Source organism: Myotis daubentonii, chromosome 9, assembly GCF_963259705.1.
Source record: "Myotis daubentonii chromosome 9, mMyoDau2.1, whole genome shotgun sequence".
NCBI classification, from domain to species: domain Eukaryota; kingdom Metazoa; phylum Chordata; class Mammalia; order Chiroptera; family Vespertilionidae; genus Myotis; species Myotis daubentonii.
Window position 1 is genome coordinate 46,145,421 of NC_081848.1, and position 27,624 is coordinate 46,173,044.

Consider the following 27,624-nt stretch of genomic DNA (forward strand, 5'->3'; position numbering starts at 1 on the left):
AGGTAGGGGAGTGTTGAAAGATCCTGGGGCTCTCCTTAGCCGAGGAGCAGAGGTGATGGCACCTGAGCTCCGGCCCAATTAAAGTGCTGCTGGAGAGCTTTCCTGCCTCAGACAAGGTTCAGATTTTGGGCTCAACAGGGTCCCTGGAAACTGCCTCAACCTCTCATCCACCTGAGTTCAGGCCCCCAGCACAGGTGTTCCAGCGCTGTGATGCGCCTCAGACAGGACTCATGCTTGCTTTGGAGACTGGACCAGAGCTACTACACTACCGGCTATGAGGGAACCGGGGTGTGTTACACTAGTTTAAGCTTCACCAGGACTACTTTCCTAGACCCTAGACTTCTGCCAAAAAGGCCTCATGGCTCCTCTTCTCCAAAGGGCAGAAGTCCTTAATCGGCCGGAAGAGGCAGGCCTACCCTGAGCTCTTACTGCCTTACCTCTGTAGTCTGCCTCTAGCCACTCCCCTTCATCTTTCATCCCGGTGAAACTCCATTAATTCCTCCAGATTCCTACTCAGGGCCTTCACATATTGGCCTCTCAGCCTACGATGCTCTTTACTCTTTCTGGCTGTCTGAATACCCTTTCTCTCAGCTTTCAAGTTGACATGCCCATTTCCACTCCAGTCTAGGAGAGATGCCCCTCCTCTGTGCTCCCATAGCTCCCTGAACTTCTGTATCCTAGTACTTATCACCGTATTGTAGTTGCCTGGTAACTAACTTGTCTCTATTCCTCACTAGACCATAAGCACTGTGGGAAGGGACTGTGCTTTATTCACTGATGTTTCCCCAGGGGCTAGGGCAGTGCCAGGCAAGTAAAAGCTCTCAGTAAATATTTGCTGTATCAATGAATGCATGATGGCCAGCGGGCCCAACCCACCTTGGGCCCTGTGCTCTTAAGAGCCTTAGCTATCTTGGTGCTGGCCTAAAGGGCAAATGAAGCTTTTGCTCAACCTGGGTCTGGAGGAGGAAAGGGGGTCCTCAGACTGTTCTGGAAACCTCTGACTTCAGTTGTCTGTCCCCAGCTCTTCTGACTTGATAGGATTTTGGTGTATTAGACTGAGCATTCCTCTACCCAGCCCACCCTCCTAGGGTCCCCCACAAATTGACCTCACTGGGCCTGCTTTTATGAAAGGTTTATTCCTAGTGCTAGGTCCCAATCTTCCAGGGCTCTAAGCACAATTAAACTGGGTGGATAGGTGAGGGGATGCCCATTCTGATGCAGGGCCAGAAATGGGGCTCCCCATTATTCCCACCCCTTTGGTCCCAGTCCCTTTCTCTGCAATGGGCACGCATAGAGGAGGGACAAAGGGTACTGGAGGCAACATCATTGGCCCAGGGGAGCCCAAGAAGAGCTGCCTTTGGCTGACAGGGCCTTTTGAGGCTCTGCCATTGGTCGGGGGCACACCCCAGGAGCTGGGGATAGGCCTGAGCAATACCATTGGCCAGGGAGTGGTTTTGTCATAGCCTTTGGCTGTGGAGTGGAAGGAAAAGATCTGGGAACAAAGCCCAGTGGCCAGGAAGATAAGGGACAGGGCAGCAACTGCTAGGCCTGCAGGCCCCATCCCTACCCACAGCAATGTGGGCAAAACTGGTGTCAGGCCCCAGCAAGGGGAAAGGAGCCCACGCCTGAGGGCAGGTGGCAAGGGATATCCCATGTCCGATCTCCCCCACCCTGGGACTGCCCCTCCCAGTGTCTTTATGACAGCCAGGTTGGACTGGGAGCGGCTCACTGCTCCTCTAGCCAGGAGGGCTTCTCAGCTCCTGGAGGCCTCAGCTTGATGTTGAACTGCTGCAGGGTCTGCTCCAGTTGTTTCTGGTTCCCAGCAAAGTAGGCGGACACAGCATTGTGGAAGAGCAGCAGCTGCTTGTGCATCACCTTGATCTGGGGGTCCAGAGGGTCAGCTGAGGCTGGACTCAGGTGCCCTTCTTGAGGGGCTGAGCCTGAGACCAGACCAGGGATGCATGCATTCTGCTCTGATGGTGCTTTGGGGGTGGGGTTTGAACTCCACCGAGGGAATCAAAGGAGAAAGGTTACGCTGATGGGAGAAACCTGACTTGATTGGCTGGGGCTGGGGTTCTGGTACCACAACTCAGGGTATGATTTTTCTGTCATGATCCTGGGACCAGCAGTCAACTCTTCAACAGAAAAGGGCCAGGGATTGGAAGGAGGGAGACCCGGAAAGGTCCAGGGGTTGAGGGGGCTAAGAGAAGATCCCACTCCTTAGTCAGACTGCATTACTCCATCCAACGATGGGCAGGGTCTGGGGGGGAGGGTCGTTGTTACAGATGGGAAGATGGGCTGGGGTCAACGGGGTGGGGTTGGCACCTTGTTTTCTTCCAGGAACTTGAGCTTGATGGCCACATCTCCCCGCAGCTTCTCATATTTGTCCCGATGGGCCTGGAAAGTGGCCTGGGCACTCTCAAGTCGACCACGCGTCCCTGCATCCCGAGGGCCTAGGCTCAGCTCCTCTAAGTCTGTACGGTAGGCATCATATTCCAGCCTGGGGAGGGGGTGATATAGGCTCATCTCCACCCCTTTGTCCTCCACACTCTTCCTTCCTGAATTCTTATAACCCTAACCTCAAATTTCCACCCAAGCCAGCCAACTCCCAAAGCCCTAGGCCCTGCCAGTGCCCACACCTGGCAGCCTCATACTGTTTGACAGTCATGAGTGTGTCTTCCATGGTCTTGGTGACCAATGTGTTGATGCTAGAGACAAAGAAGTTCACAGCCCCTAACAGTGTCTCTCCATTCTTGCACAGCAGCTTCTGTGTCTCTGCATTGTAGCCAAATTCCTCCTGAGGGCAGAAGGGAGGGACAGGCCTTGAGAAAGAGTCCCTACCTGACTGGAGCTGTAGGGCCCTTCATTCCCCTCTTCCCCAGGGAGGAAGCAGCCATCAAAACTGGAACAACCAAGGACTGCCTCCAGCAAGGCTCTCTTAGCCAGAAAGTTAGTGGGGCCACCCTGGGGATGCCTGGGGTGGGAATGTGGGGGTGGGGTTCTCAGATAAGTTCACAGGACTAGAACAGAGAAAGCTAGTGCAGCAGGCAAGGGAGGGGCTCGGATTAGGCTGAGCATCAAAGGCATTCTCACAAATGCAGAGAAGGGTTACTTGTGAGGCACCCAGTGTGCCGCCTCCCACAGCCCCTCCAACTTCTGGACCTCTGTACAAACCCTTAAGCTGCCTCCACAGGTGAGTGCTGCTGGGGGCAGGGCTGGGCCCACCCTGTAGGGGTTCTCCCTCTGGGCTGCAGGAGGGAGGGAGGGAGGCTGAGGGGTGACTGCCTGGGAGGGCCTGGGCCCAGTCCCCCCACCCTCGTTGGCCTGGCCGAGGCACCTGAAGCTCTGGGGACTTCTGGCTGAGGTCAGCAAAGGCGTCACCTAGTGCATGCTGGGTCTGCAGCAGGCTGTAGAGGTGGGCTGTCAGTGCCCGGCCCAGCTGCAGGACACTCTCATACTTGCGCTTCGTCTCACGCAGCAACTCAATCTGCAGCTCTAGCTCCAGGTCCACAGTCCGAGAGCCTCGGCCAAATCGCTCAGATAACAGCTGCTTTGTGCACTGATGGGGAAGTGGGGGAATCAGTCAGAGACCCTAGCACCCTGCCCCCACAACAGGTATGTACCCCAGTATACCCAGACTCCTAGTCTCAGCCATAGATGAAATATTAGGATCTGGGAGAAGGGGAAAGGGACCCATGGGAGTTTGGGGGAAGGGAGAGGTGCTTGAGTCCCACCTTATATGTGTTGATGCCCCATTTCTTGACGATGTCAAACTTCTCTCCAGCGATGCCCCGAGCCACCTCATCTCCAGGGCTAGCAGGAGTGGCACTGTGAGATGGATGGCGGCCAGACCCTAAAGGACCAAGTTCTCTGACACCAGCCTCTCTCAGATACAACCAGACACCTCTGTGGCTCCACCCATTCTTCCCTCCCAGCACCTGAAAAGGACTTTCCTGAAGGAGCAGAAGCTAGAGACAATTAGATTCTCCTACTCACTAGGAGGAACTCATATCTTGCGCCCTGAAACCCAAATCCTAATATACATCTGACCTCCTCTGAGGTGGTGGTGAGGAATGGGGGGGGGGGGGGGAGATGGATAGGGGCAGAGGGAACAGAAGGAAATACACAGAAGGTGGGCTAGAAGGTCAAGGATGGTGGGTCCTGGTAACAGGAAACCTGGTTGACATTCCCATGTGGTATCACAGTCTGTGAGGTTCAGGGCTGTTTATTCCTCTAAATTTTAGAGTCTAAAGTACCAACTCTGAGAAGCCTCATAAAGATCCAAATCAGTATCAAGCCCTAGATCAGGGGAAACTTCTGTGGAAGCGTCCCTAACGTGACTCAGGTGGTGGCAGCGGAGAAAAAGGCTGCACCTCAGGGGAAATGGCAAAGGGGAGCAGTTGGACAACCCTGGGAACTGGCCTTGGGGTGAGGACACCATAGGGTTCACACTAGCAGGAGTTTCCAAGATCTCTCAAGATAATTCAAGCTTTCTCAAACATAGCCTATGCTCCCCAGAACCATTCCTCTCCCCATCCTCACTCAAGCTTCCTGTCCTGGTCTGATCATTCATACCTGTGGGGATGAGTCCATCACCAGAGCCCCCATAGCCACCAGACACAACGCTGGTTTCATTGAGGTTGGGTCCTGACACCATCACCTGCTGGAGGTCCTATAGGCCAGAGAAGAGGGGGGCTTCAGGAACATAAGGGCAGCTGAAGCATTTTGGGGGTGAGAACAAGCTTGGATTGAAGCATCATAGAGAGAGCACACAAGGGAAGTCTGCACAGAATCAAAACGAAAATTTGTAAAAAGATTGAAGGGAGTTAGATAAATTAGGGAAGGCGACTAAAATAGCCCAGGGTTTATGAGTTGGGATTCCTAAAATGAGACAATAAGGAGAAAAATCAAACAGAAGCACCTGCTCCAGGCCATCATCTTCGGGAAGCTGCCCAGCTTCGCCATTCCCATGGATGGGGATCTCCATTGTGGCTGCCTTCCCTAGGATCCCGTCCGTCATGGCTAGGGAAGGGACCGGAGTCAATGTCTCCACCCCAGCGCCCTGCAAATCCCAACACAGACAGTTCTGGAAACTGGCCAGGTCTCCAGAAGAGAAAGGTCCCCCTACCATTTCTGAGGTTTTAGAGGTTTTCCCAGGGCTTGGGTGTCCTGATTTGGCTGCCACTCCTTTCGTCAGGTAGCATATGTATCTCTCCCCTCCAAGGTGCATAGTTTTCCACCTGCACACCCAGGCCTCAGGTGTCTTCTCCTGACTCTCCAACCCCACCAAGACTCCGTGATCATTCATCCATTCAATCGTTCAACAGACACTGACTGAGTACCTACTATGTGCCATGCACTATTTGAGGCCCTGCAAATACAGCAGTGAACAAAATGGATAAAGTCTGTATTCTCTTGGAGCTTATCCCCATGCAGGTGTTTCTCCCCATCAGGAGATGAACCCCTTTCCAGGGCTCAGGTATGTCACCCAGGGCTTGACCTTGCACACTCCTTTGGTGTGTCTCCCCCTTTCCTTCAAGTGATCTCCCCCTCCTCCACCCCATGCACCTTTTCTTCCTCGCCCTCTCCACCAGGCCTTAGTTGAATCAGTTGGTGTATGTTCTCGGCCTCTGGGAAAAGCCTCTTTTTCCCAGGATAGAGTTGAACCCTTCCAAAGTCAGTTATGTCTCCCCAGGTGTGTTTCCCTATCCCCCCACCCCCACCCCATACACCTGGGCATCAGGTGTGTCCTCATCCTTCCCTGAGCTCAGAGGTATCTTGCCCTCAGGACAGGTTCATGCGTTCAACTTCCACTTGACTAAGTGCGCCCCTCTCACCTCGGGCTGGGCTGCTCTTCCCCTCGGGGCGCCAGGCCCGGTCCGCGCGGGGACCTCGGGCTCCCGTTCCCGTCGCGATCCTAGCAGCAGGTCAGGGATTCGGCGGAAGTGACGTCCACACCCGGGCAGAAGAAGCCGGCCACGTCGCAGTTTGTGAGGGCGGAAGTGACGTTGAGCTAGGGGGCAGGGCGATCCTTGAACCAACCCTTCAGTTCTCGGGGAAAATCTCCCGGAGATTACTTCCGGGGCGTGACCGAGACGCTGTAACGGAAGTAAGGGCGGGCGTGCTCCTGAGGCGGGATGGAGCAGCAGCATCAGCAGCAGCTGAGGAATGTGAGTAGCAGCTCGCAGTGGCTTCGGGACCTTACATTCAGCTCGCATCCCCGTCCGCAGGCGGGACCCCGGAGAGCCAGGGGCCAAGGGCTGGGAACAAGGGCCGTAGTGCGCGGTCCCAGGAAACGCGCGGCCCCGAATTGAGGTGTGGGCCCCCTTATCGCTGAGTCCTTGGTCCCCTTCTCTTCCAGTTGCGGGACTTCCTGTTGGTCTACAATCGGATGACGGAACTCTGCTTCCAGCGCTGCGTGCCCAGCCTGCACCACCGGGCCCTGGATGCTGAGGAGGTGGGGAACCGAGTAGGGAGCCACTCTTCCTCCTCTCCCCACTTCCCTTCAACCTTTGGCCGAGTCTTTCCTTTACCCTCGCCCCTAGGCTGGGAAGGGGAAGACAGGAGACGCACCTGACAGGCCACCTTTGGCCTCTGCCTCCACCCTGTCTTCCCTCCAGGAGGCCTGCCTGCACAGCTGTGCTGGGAAGCTGATCCATTCCAACCACCGCCTCATGGCCGCCTATGTGCAGCTCATGCCTGCCCTGGTGCAGCGCCGCATCGCAGACTACGAGGCTGCCTCCGCTGGGACAGGGGCTGCTGCTGAACAGCCGGGAAACTCGCCCACAGCCAGCTAGCCATCCCCAACCCAGGAAGGGAGGCACTGGATGGACCCTCGCATTGAAGGAGCCAGTGGACCTTGGGCTGGGTGCAGCCCGTATAGAGAGTGAGGAGTTGCCTGAGAGCTGGGTGCTGTTGCTCCTTTTTCTGGAGCTAATAAACCCGCTTTCATTCCGTTTGGTTTATGTTTTGGGCGGAGAAGCTCTGCCCACTTGACTAGCACCATTCTTTATTTGTCAGTGCTTATCTGCTGGCTTCAACCCTGGCAGCAGGGAAATTGCCTTCTATGTGTAGAAGGAAAACCTCAGCATTCATTCCCGAGGCATCTGGTTAAACCGAGGTGTGTGGATGCAATTTTTTAAGGTTGGTAATAGCAACAGGAAGGCGATTCCTGGCCAGATGACAGAGAAAGTAGGAGCTCTGTCCAGCTGTCATTAAATAAAATCTGTCTGACTTTAACGGCTCACTTGTGAGCTGGGTATGCATTCATTCATAACTTTTTGTATGTGGATTGTGTCTTGCAAGAGGGAATTCTGCTAGATTTAGAGAAAAGAGGAGACATCTAAGGACAACAGGGTTTTGGGGGACTACCTCCTTATAAATCAGTAACTCCAGAACAGATGAAACCTTTAAGAATTCTGAATGTTCTGAAACTTTAACCATATCCCCAAGTTGTTACTTCTTTACTATTTTCTAAGAAGACTTTTTTTTTGCTTCAGGGGTGATCAGAAAGGGGAAAACTTGAGGGCCCATATTCTGCAATATGGTCAGGCTTGAGATAAAGAAATCCAAGAGAGAAGTGATGGTGGTGGTTGTGGAAAGGAAGGGATAAGCAAAATCTATGGGACTTCTTTAATGTTACTTCTGTCTCACTGCTTATTTATAATTAATTCCAGCTCTTCCACATTTACCCCGCATTTCCACTCTGCCTGTTCTGTGATTTCTAGTCCCCACCTATCCATTCTTTTTATTTCCTCCCGGTTGTGGAATTTACTTCTGCTTTCAACAGTGTGAATGACCTATCACTCCATCACCACATTTTCTTGCTGCTCTTGTGTCCTTTGTATCATTCCAGCTCTTCAATCTTTTCTGTTCCTCCATTCAAACTGCTAGAGAAAAACACAGCTGTGTAATGAATGTCACTAAGTATTTAAGGTTCCAACCTCAACCAAGCCATCATTACCAACAAGCAACCCTTTGTGGGTTCCTGGTCTATTCACTGCCCTTAACATGGCAGTTATTACACCTTACTGCTCTCCTTAATTCTTCACCTCACCCTCAACTATTCCCCATCAACTGACCATGTTTCATTTTTTTACAGTGGAAATGGAAGCTTTTAGACATTGGTTCCCACAATAATAAAAATAACTTCCTACACCCACAAAGCACACAGTTTTCTCCCTCGTATAGCTCAGGAGTTTGAAATTCTCTAATAGTAGACCCTGTATTAAAATACAGATCTGACTTGCCCTGGCCAAGTAGCTCGGTTGGTTAGAGCATTGTGCTTGAAACATCACATGTGCTCATTATGCCAAAAGCAAGACCTGAGGGAGACTCCAGCAATGATGAGCCAAGGTGGAGATTCAATCCTGAGTCAGAACACATACAAGAATTAACCAATAAGTGCATAAATATGTGGAACAAGAAATCAATGTTTCTCCTTTCCTCTCAAAAAAACCCCCAAACAGATCTGACTTTAAAATCCATGTTTTTGTTTTTATACTATAACAGGCTACCTCTCAAAATTATATCTATTGAGCCCCTACTTTGTATAGGTTCTGATGTTGGTATATGTCATGCTTTACCTTAGTTAATCTTCATGACAAAAGTACAAGTAAGAGGTATTATCCCCCCTCTTAACAGATGAGGAAGCAAGAATCCAGAATGTACTATGTATCTTATATACATAGTCACCTGTTGAGAAAAGTGGCTCCTATTACTTTTTGCCTTTTAGCTAGCTGCTGTCCCATGAACAAATCTTGAATAGAAAGGTTTATTAGAAAGTAAAAGTTGCTGGCCAGAAACTTCCTTACCAAGTGGCTTCATGTCTACCTAATAAAATTCTTTCCTTGGAAAGTATAAATGCAGGAAATCAGCTTGTGAACTTCCCAATTTCCAGACACAAGGAAGTGGGGATCCAGGATATTGTACTGCTGGTGGAAGGATTCTTCCACATCAACATTTGTGGGTGTCCTTGCAACAAACTTCCTTGTACAATGGGGCCTTGACTTACGAGTTTAATTCGTTCCGAGACCGAGCTCGTTAACTCAAATTACTCTATCAACTCAATGCAAAAAATCGTCCGAGAGACAGCTGGTATCTCAAAAAACTCGTTAGTCGGGACACTCGTAAGTCAAGGCCCTACTGTAATTAAACTGCCAGATGATTATGAATGATCTGTGTTTCCAAGTCATGTAATTAATAATTACTGGAGAAGGGCTAAGAACATAGAAGGTCTTTGAACTTCCAGAGCTATTTGCTTATTTATCTGTACCAAACCTCGCCCCCAGGCATGGAGAAAAAAGTGTCCCTCAGTCTGATCCATCAATTAGTCTCTTTCTTAAATTTCCAATCTCTTCTGTCCTGGTTCTTTTCTCTTAATATTTATAAGAACCTTATTCCTACTATCCATCTTCCATTATTACTGGAGTCTCCCTCAGGTCTTGCCATTGGCATAATGAGCACATGTGATGTTTCAAGCACAATGAGAATAAATGTTGACAAAACTTTATCTGATTACCACAGACATTGGAGAGAGGGTTAGTGTTCCTGTCATTCTGGCTTCAGAGCATAACTGCCCATTCCTTTGCAAAGTCTGATTCCTTTTGTGAATGTTCCCCCACGTCCCGCGTGGTTCAGGGTTCAGGATCTGGAGGAGGGGCCACATGCAAATGAAAGAGAAGAGACAAGAAATAATTTGGAAATATTGGGGGCCAGGTGGGCAAGCCCAACTCAAGGGGAAGCATTTCTACTGGTGCCCAGGCTTCGCCAACATTTTATTCAACTTTGGATACAAATGAAGCCCTTAGGCAGACAGGCGACTATCTTAAAGGTCAGTAAATACTGGAGGATTTACTCTGAGACTATTTGATCAGGAAATAACTGGAGCCCCCATTGTCTGGACTAGACAATCGGTGCATAACTCTGGCCCTTGCCATGGGTTCAAGGTTCACCAGCGTTCTGAGATCCTTGTTTGCACTTCTCTGCTAGTGAAGACAATGGGTGACTTCCTGTACCTTTGAGGCTATTCAAGTGTACCACCCTCTCGTTATTTGTCCTTAGTAACTACCACTCTCCTACATTCCTTTGTCTTCCTGTCCACTCATTGATACTTTTATGTTTATGTGGACACTCCAGTATTTTGGTCTCTTAGTTCTCTGACACAATCTAGCGATTTCCACTTTCTTGGGCATCCACTCCCATAATTATGTCCTGGCCATTGTCTTCACCTCCAACTGCTCTTATCTTCAAAACACTATTACTTGCATCTTATTCACTGACCATATTCCTTTCACTTGATTGAACTATTATTGTTTTTTGAGTCACTGGGGCAGTCAGGTCATTGCTTCTACCTTCTCTTTATTCCTATTGAGCTTAAATTCTAGTGATTCTCTTGGAATAGACTGTGTTTCCTTACCTTTCATCTCTTTTGGATACATAGATAAAATGAAACATTTGTCTGTCTGCATTGGGTCACACAATGAAATCACTATAAAGCAGAATTATATTATTATAGACCCATAGTTACCAACTTCAAATGGAATCTGAGCCCCTATAATCCCACTGGATTTTTCCAGTCATCTCTCCTGCGTAAAGCTGTCAGCTGAGAAACTCTCACATCTGGTCACCCACCTACATCTGCATCTTTGTCCTCAGAACTGTCTAAACAGGCCCAGCATTCCTCTTAAGGCCAGTGCCTATTCCTGTGCCCTGAATCCTAGTCCTTCCTTCTTTGGGAATGGCTGACTTTTCCCCACTTTACTAAATTCTCATCAGTGTTTAAACATGCTAAACTCTCCCTTGATAGAAAAACAAACCACTCTGTACCTCATTTCCTCTCCAGCTACCAACCTGTTTTTCCACTTTATACTGAAAGCAGTTGAATACTTTGGCTCTCTCCATCCCATTCCTCCACCCAGTCTGGTGTTTGTTTTTTGTCAATCCTCATCTGAGGATATTTTTCCATTGAGAGAGTGGAAGGAAGGGAGGCAAAGAGAGAGAGAAACATAGATTGGTTGCCTCCTGCACATGCCCCAACCGGGGCTCAGGATCAAACCTGCAACCCAGGAATGTGCCCTTGACTGGGAATCGAACCCATGACCCTTCAGTGCTCTATCAACTGAGTCACACTGGCCAGGGCCACCCAGTCTGATTTGACTTCTACAACCTTTATTCTATTGAAATAGTTCATACTGAGGTCACACTGGCTCACCACGTGACCTTCACGTTCCTAAACTCAGTGGCTATTTAGCAGTCCTCAGCTTACTTTCCCTTCTCAGTAGCGTATTGACTAGTTTATCATCAACAGTCTTCCCCTAGCATCTGCGATTCCCCTCACATACTTAACTACTACCTCTTTGGCCAAAGCTTCTTAGCCTCCTTTGCAGGCTCACCGCCCCCCACCTCCCCCCTTCAGCCTTTAAATCTAAAAGTTTCTCTGGGTCCTGTTCTTTCTCAGCCTATTTTTTCTAGGATTGTTTCATCCCCACTCTGAGCTTTGGTTACTGATGACTCCCATATCCCTCCTCTGAGCCACTTGATTGACCTCTCCACTTAGGTTATCTCAAAAACATCCTGCCCTAGCCGGTTTTGCTCAGTGGATAGAGTGTCAGCTTGCAGACTGAAAGGTCACGGGTTCGATTCCAGTCAAGGGCACATGCCCAGTTTTCAGGCTCAATCCCCAGTAAGTAGGGGGCGTGCGGGAGGCAGCCGATCAATGATTCTCTCTCATCATTGATGTTTCTATATCTCTCTCTCCCTCTCCCTTCCTCTCTGAAATCAATAAAAATATATATAGTTTTTAAAAATCCTCAGCTAGCCCTAACCGGTTTGGCTCAGTGGATGGAGCGTCGGCCTGCGGCCTGAAGGTTTCCAGGTTCGATTCCGGTCAAGGGCATGTGCCTGGGTTGTGGGCACATCCCCAGTGGGAGGTGTGCGGGAGGCAGCTGATCGATGTTTCTTTCTCGTCGACATTTCTGACTATCCTTCTCCCTTTCTCTCTGTAAAAAATCAATTAAAAAAAAAATCCTCAGCTCTACATGTTTCCTCATAAACTCTTCTCCAGGAGAGTCCTTCAGTTGCAGAAGCTAGAAACCTCCTTCATCCCTTCATTCAATTGCCAACTCCTATTTCTACATATCCCTAGATTCTGTCCGTTTCTCTGCATCTTCACAGTCTCCCACCAGGATTATTGCAATTGCTGCTGCTCCCTATGTCCGCTTTTGCACCCCTCCAACAGACCAGAAAACACGAAGTGATGCTTAAAACTTGGCAACAGCTTCCCATTCTTAGGATAAGAACTGACATTCTGTACATGACTTACAAGGCCCTGCATGATCTAGCTCCTGCCCACCTCAGCTGTATCTTATCAGTGACTCAAACACTGGACTGTCAGTATTGTTTGTTGAATTGGACTGAAACCACACCTCTCTCTCCTCTCTGCTCTAACCACACTAGCGTTTTGATTCCTCTAACCTGTCATATACTTACATCTCAAGGCCTTTGTAGCTGCTGTTTTCTGGCTTGCAATGCTTTCCCTCCCCCTACTAAATTACTCATTCTTGAGTATTTAATTCAAATACTCTTTCCTCAAAGAACTCTTTCCAGACTGCAGTTCCCATAATTCTTCATGTTTTTGGCATCCACTTCTATCAGTAACTCATGAGGTCAGAGTCCATGTTTGTATTGTTCACCATTGCTTTCTTATCACAGTTCCCAGCACATAATATGTGCTTGATAAATATTTGTTGGATGAACATCTTTCATTCTCCTCCCAGCTCAATCTACTAGTCATATAACAAAAGGAAGACTTTTTATTAGAGGAAGAGACAGAAGTGAATCTGAATTTAACCTGCTCTATTTTTTTCTGTAGTGCTATCATGTATATAGTTTACTCATTTTGTTTATTATTTATTACTTGTGTCCTCCACCAGAATGTAAGCTTCATAATTCAGTTTTTGTCAATGTTAGCATTTTGTACACTGAGATAACTACCTAAAATAGTGTCCAACATAATTGATGCTCAGTAAATATTTGTTGGTTGAATCAAGGAAGAAAGAATAGTTACAGAGCAGAGGTTTAGAGCTTGGCTTTAGGGAGGGAAAGAGGATGGAATGGATGGAAGCAGATCTAAGTAATTTTTGATATAGTTTTGGGAGATTGAGAGTGCCTTGAAAACAGCATGTGTGATGGTTAGTTTTACATGTCAACTTGACTAAGTTATAGTACCCAGTTATTTCATCAAACACCATTCTAGGTATTGCTGTGAAGGTATTTTATAGATGTGATTAAAATCTACAATTGATTGACTTTTTAAAAAATATATTTTACTGATTTTTTAAAGAGAGGAAGGGAGAAGGATAGAGTTAGAAACATCGATGAAAGGAAAACATCGATTGGCTGCCTCCTGCACACTCCCTACTGGGTGTGTGCCCGCAACCAAGGTACATGCCCTTGACCAGAATCGAACCCGGGACCCCTGAGTCCGCAGGCCGACACTCTGTCCACTGAGCCAAACCGGCTAGGGCAGAATTGATTGACTTTAAGTAAAAGAAATTACCCTTAATAATGTGGGTGGGCTTCACCCAATCAGTTGGAGGCCTTAAAAGTAAAAACTGAGATTTCCCTGAGAAGAAATTCTGCCTCAAGATTGAGGCATTAACTCCTACTTGAGTGTCTAGCATTCTGACCTACCCTACAGAATTTGGACTTGCCAGCCCCACACAATCATTTGAGCCAATTCCTTAAAATAAATCTCTGTATACCTGTATCCTATTGGTTCTGTTTCTTTGGAGAACCCTGATTGATATAGCATATGTTCTTCTTCTTCTTCTTTTTTTAATATGAGCTGAAGTTATCAGAGAGTAAAATAGTAGAAAATGGAAGATGAGAGAGTGCAGGAGGTTAGGAAGTTTGAAATAGTCTTTGCACAGAATGAAAGAGTGAACTGACAAAAGAAACAATTAGAATTTTAGGTGGTATTGAGGGCTCAGTAGAGGTTACTGAACAGAATTCCCTTCTGTCCTTGTCTATCTGGAAAACCAGTGTGTTTGTTTGTTTGTTTGTTTTTTGTTTTGTTTTTTATAATCCTCATTAGAGGATATTTTTTCCATTGATTTTTAGAGAGAGTGGAAAAGAGGGGGCAAGACAGAGAGAAAAAGCAATTGGTTGCATGTTTTACTTTTTTCCTCACAAGAACATAAAAATTATGAAGGGGGAACTTAACAGGAAATTTAAAAAATGTAACAATTTTTCCTTTTAGTAGTCCTTGGGTAGTTATGACAGAATAGGTTCCACTTTCTGTTTGTTTCTTTGAACAGGGATTTAGGTCCAAAGTTTTGTTTTTAATATCTGCTTCTGTCTCCCCCTCTATCAGATCGGCTTCCTCCACGGCCACCACCCCTGGGTGCTCTGTGGCTTGAACTGCTGTAGGAATCAGGTGGAGGAGGGTACCCCCTTTCCATAGAAGGGGGAAGCCCTCTTTCTTGTCTGCCAACCCAATCACGACCACTTGAGTAGAGGTCACTTCGACTGCTTGAGTAACTGTCTCGACTTCCACCATATCCATCACGTGAGCTGCTGTAATCATCATAGCGACTGCTTCCACCATAAGATGGCGGGGGCCCTCTTGTAGGTGGAGCACTACGTGAGTTACCATAACTGTCATATGAATCCCTGTAGGAACCACCACTTGGATGATCTGAATAGTCATGATCACAACCATAGCCATCTCTATCACTATAGCCTCTTGATGGATAGTCATCACGTGAACTGGAATGACCATAATCACAATAAGTATAATCTCTTGGTGGTGAAGCATAATCTCTTGTATCACGGGAGCTTGGGTAATCTCTACTTGAGTAGCTGTCTTTAGTAGAATATCCATCATCTCTTGGGGACAAATAAACATCTCTACAGGAAGGCAGGGGTTCCCTTCGACGTGGGCCTCCATAACTATCTCTTCCTCGAGATGCAGGAGCTCTTCCTCCCATTCCACTGCTGCTGCGAACTGGTCCTGAAGGAGCAGATCTTTTAGCAGGAGGACCCACACTTCTCCGTGGTGGTCCTCTTTTTACTGGAAGTGGTCCCCTGGAAGAACTCATGTTAAAATTCATGGAATAGCCACCATCATCCATATGCTGTCCACGTGAGGGAGGTCCCCTGATTCCTCCACTTCCTCCTCTTCTGCCTCTAAGACCCCTTGGAGGGCCTCGGCTTCTTGGAGATGGAGGTGGTCCACGCCTACCAGTTTCAAATGATGGTTTGGTGGCTTGTTCTACCTTGATGGCTTTTCCATCTAAGGACTTTCCATTCATATTTCTGGCTGCATCCTTAGCATCTGCTGCACTTTCAAAGGTGACAAAAGCAAATCCTCTCGATTTGTTGGTTTCACGATCTTTCATCAAGAGTACTTCCACTATCCGTCCATATTTGCCAAATACAGCTTCAAGGGTTTTCTCATTTGTTTCTGTATTGAGACCACCAATGAAGAGCTTTTCTGGGCGATCAGCTTCAACCATGTTTCCCTCCTGGTAAGAGTCGGAGGGGTGATGACGGTTTCAAAGCTCCTACGAGCTCGCTGACAGAGGCTTCCTAGCTGCTCAGCACAGGGAGGGCCACTGGCTCCGAAGACGGAAGAGAGAACCTGCAGGAACTACTGGGCCATATGTTGGGGTCCAACCCCAGCAGGTCCAGGGGTTCCCAAAGGTGTGGATGGAGTCAGCAGAGAAGGAATGACACAGACACAGCATTCAGTTGATCAGCAGCCTAGCCAGGTTCTCTAGCCAGGATCTCCAGCCAAGTTCTATCATTTATTGTCTTGTTACATGTGTATTTATACCAGTTGATTTTAATCCTATCAATTTCTATTCCAAAGGTTAGGGCGTTTCTTATCTCCCTTCCAGGGAGTAAAGATTATGTAGCTTAAGGGCGATTGTTCGTAGTTAAAGTGATTAACTACCCACCTGGCATTTAGTTAATGGGTTTTATTCCCTCCCTAACTTCAGGGAAAAATCCCTACCTGGGGAAACAACCTTTCTTGGAGAGGTGACCTTGGTTAAAACACATAGCGCCAAGAAGGTGAGCAAACATATTAAGAACAGTATGCCATATACGCCAGGTCCCTTGAAACATATGCTGTGCAGATGTTTCTTCCCTGCAGCGACTGTGTCAAGCAGCAAGGATGGACCGGCTTCCGGCAATTGTATATTTTGATCTTTTTGTTATTACAGTATATGTGTGGTAGGAAGAATTTTAAGATGGTCCACAAGGCCCTAGCTGGTTTGGCTCAGTAAATAGAGCGTCAGCCTATGGACTGAAGGGTCCCGGGTTCGATTCCAGTCAAGGGTACATACTGTGGGCTCAACCCCAGTAGGGGGCATGCAGGAGGCAGCTGATCAATGATTCTCTCTCATCATTGATGTTTCTATCTCTCCCTCTCCCTTCCTCTCTGAAATCAATTTAAAAAAAAGAAGGGTCCACAAGATTTCCCACCCCCTGTATACATACCCTACCCTGCATAATCCCTAGAACTTTGATAGAGTTTACTTCGGTAATTAGGTTATATAATATGGCATACTTGACTGTAGGAAAGGGAATTATCTGGTGGGCCTGACCTAATTACATGAACTTCTGAAGAGCAGGAAGTATTCTTTGGCCGGTTGCAGAAGAGGACATCAGAAAGATTTGAAGCGGGAGAGTGCTTGAAGAACTGTTGCTGGCTTAAGGATGGAGGGGCCATAAAGCAAGCCTCTAAGACTTGAGAGTGGCCCCTGGCTAATGGCCAGGAAGGAACCTGGGACCTCAGTCCTACAACCACAAAGAATTGAATCCTGTCAACAACAGGAATGATTTTAGACCAAGGTTGTAGCACTTAAAATAGTGAGAAGCAGTTGGATTCTGGATATTTTTGAGGCTATAGCCAACAAAATTTGCTGAATGATAAGACATGGGATGTGGGGATGGGAGGGGGAGAGAGGGAGAGGGAGAGAAGTCAAAGGTGACTCTAAGGTTTTCATCTGAGCAACTGAGCAACTGGAAAAATTGCCTTGCCATTTACTGAGATGGGGAAGACAGTGAAAGAAGCAGCAGATTTCTTTGGGGCAGAGGGAGAACGAATGGGAGGCAGTTAGGAGTCCGGTTTTGGACATTTTAAGTTTTTAAGTTTGAGATACTCATCTTTCATCCAAGCGGAGACATTAAATAACACTATTTTTGTTTTAATCATTCAGCCCCAGCCCCACCCCCTATTTTGAGCTTATTGTGATCAATAATTTCTTCTTTTTTTTATATATTTTATTGATTTTTTACAGAGAGGAAGGGAGAGAGATAGAGAGTTAGAAACATCGATCAGCCGCCTCCTGCACATCTCCCACTGGGGATGTGCCCGCAACCCAGGTACATGCCCTTGACCTGAATCGAACCTGGGACCTTTCAGTCCGCAGGCCGATGCTCTATCCACTGAGCCAAACCGGTTTCGGCAAGAATTTCTTCTTGCTTGGAGTTGGGGGTGGGTGGAGTAGGTGGATATGGCGGAGGTGGGAGGAGGGGGGTTCGGGAGGGTCTCAAAGACAGGTGGTTGGTGCCTGACGCTGGTTTAGCCGCCCAGTGAATAAACAGGCGCAAGGATTACACCAGCCACGCCCACCCTCCAGCGGTGCAGGCAGCCAGCGCATTCGGCCTGGCCCTGCCCCCTCACCTCTGCGTACCCGACCTGGGGCCCCACCCTCCCTCCGCTTACTGGCTCCTGGGCGCTCCAGGCGGCAGCGCTGAGCCTCACGCGAGGGCTCTAGTAACCGTTCTAACCCCCGGGAGGAGACGGACCCGCTCCCCTTCCCCAGGGGAGACCACTCTCGGGCTGTCCCCTGGAAGGCCCCCTCCTCACACGCCCTCAAGGATCCCTCCTTCCTTCTTCTCCTCCTCCTCCTCCTCCTCCTCCTCCTCCTCCTCCTCCTCCTCCTCCTCCTCCTCCTCCTCTTCCCCCCTCCCCGCTCCCCCCCCCCCCCACAAGCAGTTCTGCGGCCATCTGCCAGGTCAGCGGCCCCTCCAGCGCAGATAGGACTGGGCTTTGCTTCCTCCCGTGGCGACCCGCTCCCCGTCCTCTTGCAGGTCGCAGGCTCCACCCCAGGGACGGCTCCTCAGCCACCGAGGTTCTCTGGGCGGGTTTTGCGTGTGTGTATCCATTGGCCTCTGCAGAGGTCACAGGCTTGTCTGTCTGCCAGTCACTCTGCGCTCAGTGGTCTGTGCCCAGGAGCCAAGTCCAAGTTCGTCCATTTACCCAACAGATGCTCCCTGATGAAACCTCGTCGGCAGATGTGTCTCCCTTCCCTTACCTTGCCTCCTGTACCCTTCCGGCCAGGTGAGGGGGCAGTGGCCTGGCTGGTGGGAAGGAACCTGTGCAGGGAGGGCCCCCACCTCTGTCCTGCGGGGGCTTCTTACCAGACTCGCTGCGGAGGCTGTAGGTCGGGTTGAGGGTCCCAGAAAGGGCCCTCTGCTGGCCTGGCTGTGCCCTGCAGCTCCCATTTCCCTGTCCTAAGTCCCTCCTCTCTTCCTTCCCCAACCCCTTGACCCTGACCATCCCTTGACCAGAGCCTAAGGCCCCCTTCTCTTGCTCCTTTCCTGGGCTGGGCCACACAGGTGAGGCCCAGCAGCCAGGAACCTGGAACTGGCAGTCGGAGCCTGAGCAGTGGGCCAGGTCGGTTCGCCAGCAGTTGGATGCCCAGCTCCTCGTGGTCTCGAAGACATGGGTAGACTCATCTCCCAAAGAGGCACCATATGATGCCCTGGAGTCTCAGCACCAGCAGAGGCGGCAGAGGCAGTTCCTGCAGGCGCTGACTCAGTCGCTGCCCGGCCTGCGGCGCCTGGTCACTGAGCTGCGCACTCTGTTCTCAGCTGTGCTCCAGGACGGCAGCCTGGAGGCCTGGCACTACCTGCACGCAGTGCTCTGCCTGCTGCCTCCATACCAAGCGCTGCTCGTGGGCCACCTGGACCTGCTGCCCTTCCTGGAGCAGCTGTACCGCTGGGCACCCTGGGTCCAAACCCAGCTCCAGCTGGACCTGCTCGATGCCATAGACCAGGCCTTTCCCCAAGACACCTCTTTGTTAGAGAGTGCCTCTCATGCTGACTGCTGCCTTCAGAAGCAGAGGTTCCGTCATGGGCCTCTCATCCCAGCATGCCCTTTTGTGCGGGCCAGGAGGAGTGGGCAGCAAGGAGAGGAAAAGTTAGCCACGTGGCTGCGGCCACTGACTCTGCCTGAGCTGCAGCACAGCCTGGGCATTGTGGGTGCCGAGGTGGCTGTGAATGAGGCACCGTGGCGAGACGGCCTTGGCCTCCTGTCCTTGGCACTGGCAGCAGACATCCCGGTACAGTATGAAAGCGGGGGCATCGACGACGACGCGGAGGAGGAGCCTGTTGGAAGAAAAAAGACTAGGTAAGTGAGGGACCCAGTCTGGGGTTCTGAGCGGAGCAGAGAAAGAAGCCAGTTTATGGGTGCCTCCTTGGGGGGGAGTTGGTTGTCAAAAGGCAGCTCTCTATTGATTTTAGTGATTAGCCTAACCCCAAGCCAACCCGGTGTGAGGCTGCTCCTCTCTTCCTTTGTTTTTTAAATATATTTTTATTGATTTTAGAGAGGAAGGGAGAGGGATAGAGAGATAGAAACATCAATGATGAGAGAGAATCATTGATCGGCTGCCTCCTGCACACCCCCTACTGGGGACTGAGCCCACAACCCAGACATGTGCCCTAGGCTGGAATTGAACCCGGGACCCTTCAGCCTGCAAGCTGATGCTCTATCCACTGAGCCCAACCGGCTAGGGCTCCTCTCTTCCTTTTTGTCTGCAAAATTAACCCAGTGTTCTTAGTGTTAACCCCCACAGGAAACTGCAGACACTTGTGAAAATCAAGTCAGCTGTGAGGAAGCCAAAGCGTCAGAGGACAGCTTGAGTTCCCAGACTTCTTTCTCAGATGGTGCTGGAAGCCGCCTTAGTTTTCTTCTCACTCATTCATAATCCCTGAGCCTCGCCCCTGGGCTGCCCTAGTGCTGTGTGCTGCATGCTGGGTACAGGTCTTCCCCTCGGGATGCTTCTGGATGTGTGCTTGTCTGGGGGCCTTTCCACTCACGTCAGTGTGAGCTAAGCCATCTCCAGGGCAGCTTCAAGTTGCCAGCACTGCCGGAGGGACTTCATTCTGATCCTTCCAGGGTCTTCTTCCTGCCTTGCCAGTGTGGGTATCCTGGCCCCTCTATGATGGCCCTCTCCCCCCAATCTGGCTCTTGTTGTTTTCTTCAGGATTTCAGAATGCCAACAGAGACCTCCTTTTCTGAGAGTTCTCTAACTCTAGTCTTGGAATCCCTCCCCAATCCTCTGGATTGATTTTCTTGCATATAAATATATACACACACACACACACACACACACACACACACACATACATACATACATACACTGAGTGGCCAGGTTATTATGACTGGCCAGATTATTATGACCACCCCATCAGTACTTCATTGACACTTCCAAAAATACTGAATATTGAAAACTTCCTAAGCAAATACTCTCGAGGTTTTATTATTATTATTATTTGCATAACTAATTCACTTCATTGTATGGATGGGGTGGTCATAATAATCTGGCCGGTCATAATAATCTGGCCACTATATATGTATATGTGTGTATATATATATATATATATATACATATATATGCCTAAGTGACCGTTAGGACTGGATGATCCGAAGACCAGCTGGTAGCTCTGTCCTGCACTGACTACCAGGGGGAAGACGCTCAATGCAGGAGCTGCCCCCTGGTGGTCAGTGTGCTCTCACAGCCAACCTCCCGGGACCAGCTAACCTCCCGTGGTCCCTCCCCATGGCTGGTTTGATCAGGACTGGGGGAGACGGCCCAGATTGGCCCTGATTGCAGGCCAGGCCGAGGGACCCCACCCGTGCACAAATTCGTGCACCAAGCCTCCTGGTTCATAGGTTAACGTTCAACCCCTAAGCCATGCCAGCTGGTCATGGGTTGATTTTCTAAGTGCTTTGCAGCTTGTGTGTGACACATTCATGATCTGGCTAGTTTTGCCTTTAATCCAGCTCGACTTTGTCAGTTTTTGCTCTAAGATAATGTCTGGGTCAAGTTTTCTCTGAAGCCTTAGCGCCCTAATGGTGGACAGAGAGGCAGACTTCTGCAGGCCCTGATGGCAGGTGGCCAGCGCTTACAATTTATGCCTTCAATAACCCCAGCCGGCTCCCTTTTACACTGTGTCCCCGTGTAAGTTTCCTTTCCTGGGGGAACGTAACTGAAGTGAGAATGGGCTGAGATGTAGGGAAGGGGTCAAGTTTTCTCTGCCCTCTCTTGAACCTGGCGTCAAACCTCTGAGGCCTAGCTAATGTGGCTTAATTTGCATGAAGTTTTCCAGGACTGGTCTCTAAGGCATTCATTCATTCAATAAGTATTATGGATGTTTAATATATATTAGGAGCTGCTAGATGCTGAGGATACAAAAGTGAACAAGATGGACTCCATCTCCTCCCTTGGGTCTTACAGCTTAGTTAGGGGGATAAATGTTATATAAGTCGATACAAGTAACATAGAATTACAAACTGTGCTAAGCGCTATAAAATCTGGCTGCTCCTCTGGTGTGTGTGTACAGTCGGGAAAGCACATCAGAGGAGAAGCTTGGTGAGAGCTCTTGCAGTGGGATTGCGTGAGGAGGAAGCCAGACTGTAGTGCATTCAAGAGTGAATGGGAGATGAAGTAGAAATCGCATTTTACTATTCTGTCATGAAGTTTGGCTTGATAGGGAGAGAGATACAGTAGGACAGAAGATTGAAAGAAGAGTAGTGTCTGGGCAGAACTCTTAAAAAAAGGGGTGGGGGGAGAGATGGTCATAGCCCTTAAGACAGTGCTTGAGAAGCGGGTGTTCGATAAATATATGTAGAGGGAATGAATAAATATAGGCTAATGGTAAGGAGAACAGACTGAAAATTCCTCATGAAGAAGGGATTGGCAGTGGTTCTCAACCTTCTGGCCCTTTAAATACAGTTCCTCATATTGTGACCCAACCATAAAATTATGTTCGTTGCTACTTCATAACTGTAATGTTGTTACTGTTAAGAATCCTAATGTAAATATCTGATATGCAGGATGGTCTTAGGCAACCCCTGTGAAAAGGGTCGTTCGACCGCCAAAGGGGTCGCGACCCATAGGTTGAGAACCGCTGGGATAGGGGATCCAGAGCACAAATGGAGGGATTGGCCTTGTAAGAGAAGAACGGACACTCCTTCCTCTCAAATTGGGGGACAGGTTTAGGATGGGAGCCCGTACGGATACATATGCGGGAAGGCAGCCAACGTGGGGGAGTTAGTCCATGGCTGAAAGCCTCATATTCCTGGTTCTGTGATCTTCTGAACCTACTTAGATCACAGAGGACTTTAATGGTTAAGGAAGGGGGCCTTCAATAGCAGTTACACCACTACAAGGACGTCCTGATCCAACCTCAAGGTCATAAACCCTATTGTTTTTTTTTAAATTAAATCTTTATTGTTCAGATTATTACAATTGTTCCTCTTTTTTCCCCCCCATAACTCCCCTCCTCCCAGTTCCCGCCCCACCCTCTGCCCTCACTCCCCACCCACTGTCCTCATCCATAGGTGCACAATTTTTGTCCAGTCTCTTCCCGAATCTCCCACACCCCTTTCCCCCCCAAGAATAGTCAGTCCATTCCCTTTCCATGTCTCTGATTCTATTATAATCACCAGTTCATTCTGTTCATCAGATTATTTATTCACTTTTTTTTTAAATTTAATTTTATTTATTTATTTATTTATTTTATTTTTTATTTTTTTTTAAAATATATATTTTATTTTATTTTATTTTTTTTTTAATTAAATCTTTATTGTTCAGATTATTACATTTGTTCCTCTTTTTTTTCCCCCCCATAACTCCCCTCCTCCCAGTTCCCGCCCCACCCTCTGCCCTCACTCCCCACCCACTGTCCTCATCCATAGGTGCACGGTTTTTGTCCAGTCTCTTCCCACATCTCCCACACCCCTTTCCCCCCCAAGAATAGTCAGTCCATTCCCTTTCTATGTCCCTGATTCTATTATAATCAACAGTTCATTCTGTTCATCAGATTATTTATTCACTTGATTCTTAGATTCACTTGTTGATAGATGCATATTTGTTGTTCATAATTTGTATCTTTACCTTTTTCTTCCTCTTCCTCTTCTTAAAGGATACCTTTCAGCATTTCATATAATCCTGGTTTGGTGGTGATGAACTCCTTTAGCTTTTCCTTATCTGTGAAGCTCTTTATCTGACCTTCAATTCTGAATGATAGCTTTGCTGGATAAAGTAATCTTGGTTGTAGGTTCTTGGTATTCATCACTTTGAATATTTCTTACCACTCCCTTCTGGCCTGCAAAGTTTCTGTTGAGAAATCAGCTGACAGTCGTATGGGTATTCCCTTGTAGGTAACTGAGTTTCTTTCTCTTGCTGTTTTTAAGATTCTCTCTTTATCTTTTGCTCTTGGCATTTTAATTATGATGTGTCTTGGTGTGGTCCTCTTTGGATTCCTTTTGTTTGGGGTTCTCCGCGCTTCTTGGACCTGTAAGTCCATTTCTTTCACCAGGTGGGGGAAGTTTTCTGTCATCATTTCTTCAAATAGGTTTTCAATATCTTGCTCTCTCTCATCTTCTGGCACCCCTATAATTCTGATGTTGGTATGCTTGAAGCTGTCCCAGAGGCTCCTTACACTATCCTCGCATTTTTGGATTCTTTTTTCATTTTGCTTTTCCGGTTGGATGTTTTTTGCTTCCTCGCATTTCAAATCATTGACTTGATTCTTGCGCTCCTCTGGTCTGCTGTCGGGTGTCTGTATAATATTCGTTATTTCAGTCCGTGTATGCTTAATTTCTAGTTGGTTCCCCAATATAAGATCGAGGGTCTTATTAGTTTTCGTGTAGATCTCATTAAGTTTATCGGCAGCTTCTAAACAGTTCTTGAGAGACCTTAAAAGTGTGGTTCTGAACTCTATATCTTCCTTTGACAATTTTGTCCTGTTTCTTTGTCTCCGCATTTTGTTATGCTTCCTTGGTGCACCCCCTAGTGGTCTTTGTTCGCAGTCTTATAGTTAAACCTTGATTGTTGTAGCTAATACCAGGGAGGGTTTGACCTCCAGGCCAAGTGGCTATGAGAATCAGCTGTGTCAGCAGTGAGAGAACTTCTGTCCTCTAGGGAGGTGCTAATTTAGCCTTTGCCTGAGGCTATCCAGCAAATGCCTCTGTGCAGGGCTTGGGTAGGGCGGGTCGCACAGGATCAACAGGGTGGGCCGGAGAGAGCAGTTATGGCGGCTCTCAGTCCTGTCCCCAGGGGCTCTGCCTCTCTGAGTTCCAGCACCCGCTGCAAAGCTGGGAGAGAAAGCTGCACTCGCTCTGACCGAAGCCAGACAGTCCCGCTTCTCCCGTTTGAGTCTGGGTCCCTAAAGACTCGCCTGTATCTGGAGCTCAGAGTCTGCGACTCCCTCCTGATTGAAAATGCCAACCGCGCACTCCGCACCTCAGAATTTGACTTCAGCACTGCGCCTCCTCTGAGTGTCCGTATGCGTTTCTCTTTCCTCCTAGTTGTAGGACTTCCACTCAGCCAGCGTTCCTGTGGTTCTGGGTGATGTCCCTTCCGTCTTTTAGTTTTACTTTTGAAGTAGTTGTTCAAAGCAGCAAACTCCAGCGTTAACCTATGCCGCCATCTTGGTTCTTGGAATCTCCTCTTTCCTTCATAAACCCTATTGTTGATATGAACTTTAGAATAGGATGGTACTGTGTTTGGATCAATTAGCGACACTGGTATACTTTGACTGGTTAAGTCTAAGTTTAATTATTCAGAGGTTTGTGTGTGTGAGTGTGTGTGTGTGTGTGCGCGCGCGCTCGAGGTCACTCCAACTAAAATTACTAGTCCTGGTAAAATTTTTCATATCCATTCTGTTGACTGGTGTGGTAGAAGTGTAAGAAGATTGAGGGGGGTTGAAGGATGCACCATTAGGTCCTGGCTGGAAAGGAAAGGATGTGAAGCTGAAGGTTGGGAAGGGCAAGAAAGAGTCCCAGGCATGGAGATCAGGTAGGGTTGGAAAGTGGGTACAGTGGGAGCAAAGATAGGTGGTCTAGAAGGTTAGGAAGGCTGCCAGAGAGGAGAAATCCAGGGCTGTGGGCTTGCAAGGCGATGAGCTGGGAAAATAAAAGTACTCCCCTTACTTTTACTCAGCACTACAAAATACCTACTTCACAGGAGATGCAATCAATCTAGAGTGACTAGTCATTTATCAGAGGAAGGAGTTGTCTGTGCACATGTCTGTGAACGTGCCTTCCCATGGACTGGGTGTGCTCGCACAGGTGGCAGAAAGGCTCGGACAGTGCCACAGCAGGTCCTCTCAGCACCAGACTGACCCAGCTCCTGCTCTCACGGCCAACAGTGGCACCCTGACCCCTTTGCTCTGCTTCGTCTCTCCGGACTTTTTCTCATCCAGGTCTCAGCTTGACTCTGAAGTTTCTGAAAAGACCTTCAAAAAGAGCAGCACTAGCGGCCTCCCTCCGATTTCCCGCCTGAGTAGCCAGGCGATGGCCATTCTGAAGACAGAGAGATACCTGAAGAAGATCCACTTCGTCTACCTCAATGTGGCTCCTAGCCGGTACTTTAGGTAAGAGCCTAACCCTAGACCTCAGCTCCTTCCACTCCCTGATTTCCTCCCATGTTCTCTCTCCATCCTCTCTGCTCTCCTGCATTTTCTCTCCCCTTCCCCCCCCCCATATTTCTCCTCTGTCTCCCAGTATCCTGCCCCCTTCCCTTCACCTCAGCCTCACAGCCTTTTGTCTGAGTCACCCTCTTCCACCTTTGGCTCTGTCTGCTTTATTCTATCCTAGAATGATAGAAGCGTTTGGCCATTATCTCAGAAAGGAATTTAATGGTGATCTCTCCAAACTCCAGTGCATGAATCGGGTGTTTGTTTAAATCTTTATAGTGTCAGGGAAGTTTTGTATTTCCCAAAGCATCCTGCTCCTTAGACTGAACCAAAATCTGCTCTCTTTTAACAATTACCCCTCAGTCTTAGTTTGATCTCTGGGGCTATACAAGCAAGTCTCCTCCTCCCACATGACTCCAGAGGCATTCATTCCCTTTCTTCCGTTAGATCCAAATCTTACATATTTCCAAAAGCCCCGTTCAAGTCCCATCTCTTCTCAGAAGTAATAATAGTAATTACCATTAATTGAGCTTTCCTGTATTCCAGGCATTGTGTTAATAACTACATGAGATGTGTTATTTAATCCTCACCATATTATTTCCATATATGAGATGAGTAGACTGATATGTAGAGAAGTTAAATGACTTGTCCAAAGCCACATAAGTGGTGGAAACAGGACTTACACCTAGGGCTGTCTTAATTTATTTATTTTTAATATATTTTTATTGATTTTAGAGAGTAAGGGATAGGGAGAGATAGAAACATGAATGATGAGAGAGAATCACTGATTGGCTGCCTTCTGCTTGCCCCACCCTGGAGATTGAGCCCGAAACCTAGGCATGTGCCCTGACTGGGAACTGAACTGTGACCCCTTGGCTTGTAGGTCGACCACTGAGCCACACCGGCCAGGCTGGACCAGCTCATGCTTTTAAGCAGTATCTGAGAGCCTTATTCCATATACACTGATCTTTTTCTCCTGGACTTACATAGCACTATTGATCTGTATCATCCATTCACTTACTGATCAATTCATCAACAAACATTCACTGAGAGCATTGTGCTAGTTATTAAGCAATTGTGTCTTGGTTCTAATTTTACTCTTCTCTCTGCTTTGTGATACTTGGGCTGAGACTGAAAAATCATTTCTCATTTTCAACTGGCCTCCTGTTAGGCTTGATTAACAGGGGTGCTAGGAGGAGGCTGGACCACAGGATAAGAGGAGAAGGGCCTTTCTCCTTCCTTTGCTTGCTCTGCCTGTCAGCATTGCACCAGGCTGCTTCACCCTGACAGCAGCCGGCACTTTCTACATCAGCCTCTTCGTGATTCTGGGAGGTACCAATGCCAGCCAGGTGGTACCTTCCCATCAGAATTCTGAGTCGCAACTCTGCAAGGCCCCTCCTCCAAAATACTTAGGTACTGGTAGCAGCCAGGAAATTCAACTTCCAGCTCTACACCCCCTCCTCCAAGCTTGCAGCTTCTAAGACCCCAAACATCTTTCCTTTGCTCCTCTAGTTGTGGTGCTGGCATCCATTTCCTGCAGTCATTATATCTGTGTTACCTTAGTGTTCCCTTTTTTAAAAAAAATATAGTTTATTGATATTTTACAGAGAGGAAGGGAGAGGAATAGAGAGTTAGAAACATCGATGAGAGAGAAACATTGATCAGCTGCCTCCTGCACGCCCCCTACTGGGGATGTGCTCGCAACCAAGGTACATGCCCTTGACAGGAATCGAACCTGGGACCTTTCAGTCTGCAGGCCGACACTCTATTCACTGAGCCAAACCAGTTTCGGCTAGTGTTCCCTTTTTGCTTTCTCAGTTCTCTGAAACTAAAAAACACATTCTCTCCCTGGCCGATGTGGCTCAATGGTTGGAGCATCTGTCCACACACCAAAGGGTCTTG

General features: G+C 48.3%; 4 protein-coding genes across 7 annotated transcripts in view; 2 read left to right on the top strand and 2 right to left on the bottom strand.

The window, feature by feature from the left end:
* Positions 1–1,116: 1,116 nt before the first annotated feature.
* Positions 1,117–5,993, bottom strand: ARFIP2 (ADP ribosylation factor interacting protein 2). Of its 3 annotated transcripts, none has more exons than XM_059708755.1 (8): positions 5,838–5,993; positions 4,922–5,062; positions 4,576–4,672; positions 3,735–3,853; positions 3,338–3,559; positions 2,640–2,797; positions 2,326–2,500; positions 1,117–1,881 (listed from the first exon to the last, which is right to left on the bottom strand). In XM_059708755.1, the coding sequence occupies exons 2-8, from the start codon at positions 5,018–5,020 to the stop codon at positions 1,726–1,728; spliced, it is 1,026 nt and encodes a 341-aa protein (XP_059564738.1). In that variant the 5' UTR covers positions 5,021–5,062; positions 5,838–5,993; the 3' UTR covers positions 1,117–1,725. The 3 variants fall into 3 exon arrangements, with proteins under 3 accessions (XP_059564738.1, XP_059564741.1, XP_059564739.1); XM_059708758.1 differs by having other exon boundaries at positions 4,922–5,022; positions 5,838–5,976; XM_059708756.1 differs by lacking the exon at positions 4,922–5,062 and having other exon boundaries at positions 5,838–5,977.
* A 22-nt stretch (positions 5,994–6,015) lies between these two features.
* TIMM10B (translocase of inner mitochondrial membrane 10B) lies at positions 6,016–7,239 on the top strand. Of its 2 annotated transcripts, none has more exons than XM_059708760.1 (3): positions 6,016–6,170; positions 6,362–6,457; positions 6,546–7,239. In XM_059708760.1, exons 1-3 carry the CDS (start codon positions 6,138–6,140, stop codon positions 6,795–6,797), a joined length of 381 nt encoding a protein of 126 aa, XP_059564743.1. In that variant the 5' UTR covers positions 6,016–6,137; the 3' UTR covers positions 6,798–7,239. The 2 variants fall into 2 exon arrangements, with proteins under 2 accessions (XP_059564743.1, XP_059564744.1); XM_059708761.1 differs by having other exon boundaries at positions 6,017–6,170; positions 6,621–7,239.
* A 5,909-nt stretch (positions 7,240–13,148) lies between these two features.
* LOC132240912 (RNA-binding motif protein, X chromosome-like) lies at positions 13,149–15,723 on the bottom strand. The gene has a single exon (XM_059708759.1). It carries the CDS (start codon positions 15,516–15,518, stop codon positions 14,343–14,345), a length of 1,176 nt encoding a protein of 391 aa, XP_059564742.1. The 5' UTR covers positions 15,519–15,723; the 3' UTR covers positions 13,149–14,342.
* Positions 15,724–18,309: 2,586 nt separating this feature from the next.
* DNHD1 (dynein heavy chain domain 1) overlaps positions 18,310–27,624 on the top strand; it is a 53,992-nt gene continuing 44,677 nt past the window's right edge. The window contains exons 1-3 of the mRNA XM_059710849.1: positions 18,310–18,355; positions 18,634–19,426; positions 25,510–25,680. Coding sequence (XP_059566832.1) covers positions 18,310–18,355; positions 18,634–19,426; positions 25,510–25,680 — 1,010 coding nt within the window. The remainder of the gene's footprint in view (positions 18,356–18,633; positions 19,427–25,509; positions 25,681–27,624) is intronic.